The sequence below is a fragment of the Euphorbia lathyris genome, chromosome 2, assembly GCF_963576675.1.
Source record: "Euphorbia lathyris chromosome 2, ddEupLath1.1, whole genome shotgun sequence".
Taxonomy (NCBI): Eukaryota; Viridiplantae; Streptophyta; class Magnoliopsida; order Malpighiales; family Euphorbiaceae; genus Euphorbia; species Euphorbia lathyris.
Genome location: NC_088911.1, coordinates 79,105,706 through 79,108,779, shown reverse-complemented (window position 1 = coordinate 79,108,779; position 3,074 = coordinate 79,105,706). Strand labels below are relative to the sequence as shown.

The 3,074-nt window shown below is 40.5% G+C and overlaps 1 protein-coding gene across 1 annotated transcript; it reads left to right on the top strand.

The window, feature by feature from the left end:
* The first annotated feature begins 328 nt into the window (after positions 1-328).
* LOC136218693 (legumin B-like) lies at positions 329-2,211 on the top strand. The gene is made up of 4 exons (XM_066005744.1): positions 329-703; positions 779-1,020; positions 1,099-1,617; positions 1,705-2,211. The coding sequence occupies exons 1-4, from the start codon at positions 364-366 to the stop codon at positions 2,089-2,091; spliced, it is 1,488 nt and encodes a 495-aa protein (XP_065861816.1). The 5' UTR covers positions 329-363; the 3' UTR covers positions 2,092-2,211.
* The last annotated feature ends 863 nt before the right edge of the window (positions 2,212-3,074 follow it).

Here is a 3,074-nt window from a genome sequence, read left to right as displayed (position 1 = left end):
TTGATGAATATTGTTTGTGATTTCCTTTGTAAATAAGGTAATTAATTTATAGATACTAGTGATGAACGATTAATTGGAGGTTTTGGTTGAAAATGAGCATATAATCTTTATGGATATTCCCTTGTAAAGCAACACATATATAAATGATGTAAATTGGCAACACGTACCCTGATGGAAAAAGGTATGTGGAAGCAAGAAAGAGCATGAAATCCATGCAACAGAAGAAGACAACTCCACATGCAGAAACAATCACAACACCACGCCGATCGATTTGCCACGTCCAGAACTCTAAGCTGCAATTCATTCACTATAAATACATTCCATCAGTGTCCTCAATTTCATCATTGCACAGCACATAAAGTTATGGGTAACCTTTCATTGCTCTCACTTGGTATCTGCTGCCTTGTTCTCCTCCACGGCTGTGCTGCTCAAATAGAGCAAGTCACAACAGAGCATGGCTCCCAGGGAACTAGGCAACAGCGACTACATCGTTCCAAACAGGATGAATGCCGACTCGAACGCATAAACGCTGTGGAACCCTCTCGCAAAATTCAATCAGAGGCTGGAACTACTGATATCTGGGACGAGAATGATGAACAATTCCAGTGCGCTGGTGTTGTAGCTATGCGCCACACTATTCAAGAGAGAGGCTTGCTTTTGCCCCAATATGTCAACGGGCCTAAGCTTATCTACGTTGTACAAGGTACGTATCCTTAATTAATTTCTTCTAATTTGGTGCTCCATGTCCATCACTTTTAATTTGGAATATCTATATCAGGCAATGGTGTCCAGGGAGCAGTATTCCCAGGTTGTCCAGAGACATTTCAGTCACCATCACGGAGAGGAGAGAGGCAAAGGGAAGATCAGCACCAGAAGGTTCGTCAACTCAGAGAGGGTGACGTTATTGCCTTGCCTGCTGGAGTTGCTCAATGGGTTTATAACAATGGCAGAACTCCTCTTGTTCTTGTCCAAATCATTGACACCGCAAATCCTGCCAATCAGCTCGACCAGAATCACAGAGTAATTTCATCGAACACCTATCTTGCATCTATATAATATTTACACACAATTTAGCTTACCATTATTAATTGATATCAGGATTTCTTCCTAGCTGGCAACCCTCAACAAGATGTACAGAGCTTGAGAGGATCTTCAAGAAGCCAGAGAGGCCGCGAAAGCAGAAGGGGGCTTGGACGAGACAATGCAGGAAATATCTTCTCAGGCTTAGACGAGCAGATGTTAGCTGATGCTTTCAACATCAACACCGATCTTGCAAGAAGGCTGAGGAGTGAAAACGATAACAGAGGAATAATTGTAAGCGTGGAGCGTGAACTTGAAATGGTTACACCAGCACAAAGCCAAGAAGAAGAACAAAGGGAAAGGGAAGAAGAAAGGCAAAGAGAATTCGAGAGAAGACGTGGATCATCATCATCAAGACGCACAGTTAATGGAGTAGAAGAAACATTCTGCACAGCAAGGATCAAACACAACATCAATGACCCATCACGCGCTGATGTATTCAACCCACAAGCTGGACGTGTAACCAACATCAACAGCCTTAACCTCCCCATCCTCAGCCACCTCCGCCTCAGCGTTCAGAAAGGTGTCCTCTACAGCGTAAGCATCCCCCTCGTCCCTAATTCAATCTCTTAATCTTAATTTCCTGATCTTAATTTCTTGTTTCTAATTTCAATTTGACTTCAGAATGCTATAATGTCACCCCACTGGAACATGAACGCCCACAGCATCTGCTACTTCACCAGAGGAAGCGGCCGCGTTCAGATCGTTGACGAAAACGGCCGGACTGTATTCGACGGCCAAGTTCAGGAAGGACAGATGCTCACTGCTCCACAGAACTTCGTCGTGGTGAAGAGGGCAAACGACGAGGGATTGTCCTGGGTCGCATTCAAGACTAATGACAACGCCAAGATTAACCAACTCGCCGGTCGTGTCTCAGCCATCAGGGCTATGCCCGATGAAGTCGTAGCCAACGCTTTCCAGGTCTCCAGGGAGGACGCAAGGAGGCTCAAGGAGAACAGGCAGGAAGTAACCCTCTTCAGCCCCTCCTCCAGGTCAAGCTCCAGATATTAAAATTAATAAGCTATATGCAAACTGTAATAAGAGAGGAAATGGAAAATAATAAGCCTTTAGTGGGCAAATTGTGTATGTGTTTATATTTCATATGCGGGAGAATGGAAGTTTAATGTTCAAGCTTGCTTTTTTGAGTTAAATAAAGCCCATGAATATATTTAAACCAATAATAGTTCTATTTTACTTTTGGATTTTTTCTATAAATAATGTCAAATTTGTTAATAAGTCTCTATAAAATATTAGGTTTTTTTTAACTGTGATCGGTTTCCGATATATGAAGATCTCACTTTTTGAAAAGTTTGTTAAAAATATTACAACACTCTACTCATTCTTTTAAATGTTAGGTTAAAATTATTACATATTGTACTCATTTTTTTTTTAATTATTTTAACTGTTGGTTAAAATTACTGTACATTATTGTGAAAATCTCAGTTTTTGAAAATCAGGGACAGACATATCAGTCTGAATAATCGGTCTAGAGAATTCACTGTTCTCATATATGGGGCAGCGAACAAACGAAAACAGTGTATTCGTTTAAAAAAAATCTATATTCGTTCAAAAAAAATGGGAAATGGTAAAATATCCAACTTTTCCTTCCAGTTTTACATATAAACACCATACTAGTTTTATATATAAACACTATACATTTATTCATTTCCCGTTCTATAGTATATTTGTAAATGTTACGAATATACTGTATTTCTAATATTTTTTAATAAAGATGTATTTTTTAATAAACAATCATCTTATAAACAAGGCACGTGGTCTTAATCTCTTAAGGGGAGCTTCTTCCTCTAATAGACAAGGCATAGCTCTGGGGGACACGATAAAAAACAATCAGACTCAGACTTGGAGAAAGCCACTCTATGGATTTGTCAAAGTGCAACGTCGATGCTACCGTATGGAGCGAAACTAGTTTGTTCGGTGCTGGAGCTGTCATCCGCAATGACGACGGAGCCCTCCTAATCGGCGCTAGCATGTAT

Coding starts and splice junctions, on each gene's coding strand:
- LOC136218693 (XM_066005744.1), top strand. CDS start 364: ATGGGTAACCTTTCATTGCTCTCACTTGGTATCTGCTGCCTTGTTCTC. Junction 1,021..1,098: donor AGCTCGACCAGAATCACAGA/GTAATTTCATCG, acceptor AATTGATATCAG/GATTTCTTCCTAGCTGGCAA. Junction 1,618..1,704: donor AGAAAGGTGTCCTCTACAGC/GTAAGCATCCCC, acceptor ATTTGACTTCAG/AATGCTATAATGTCACCCCA.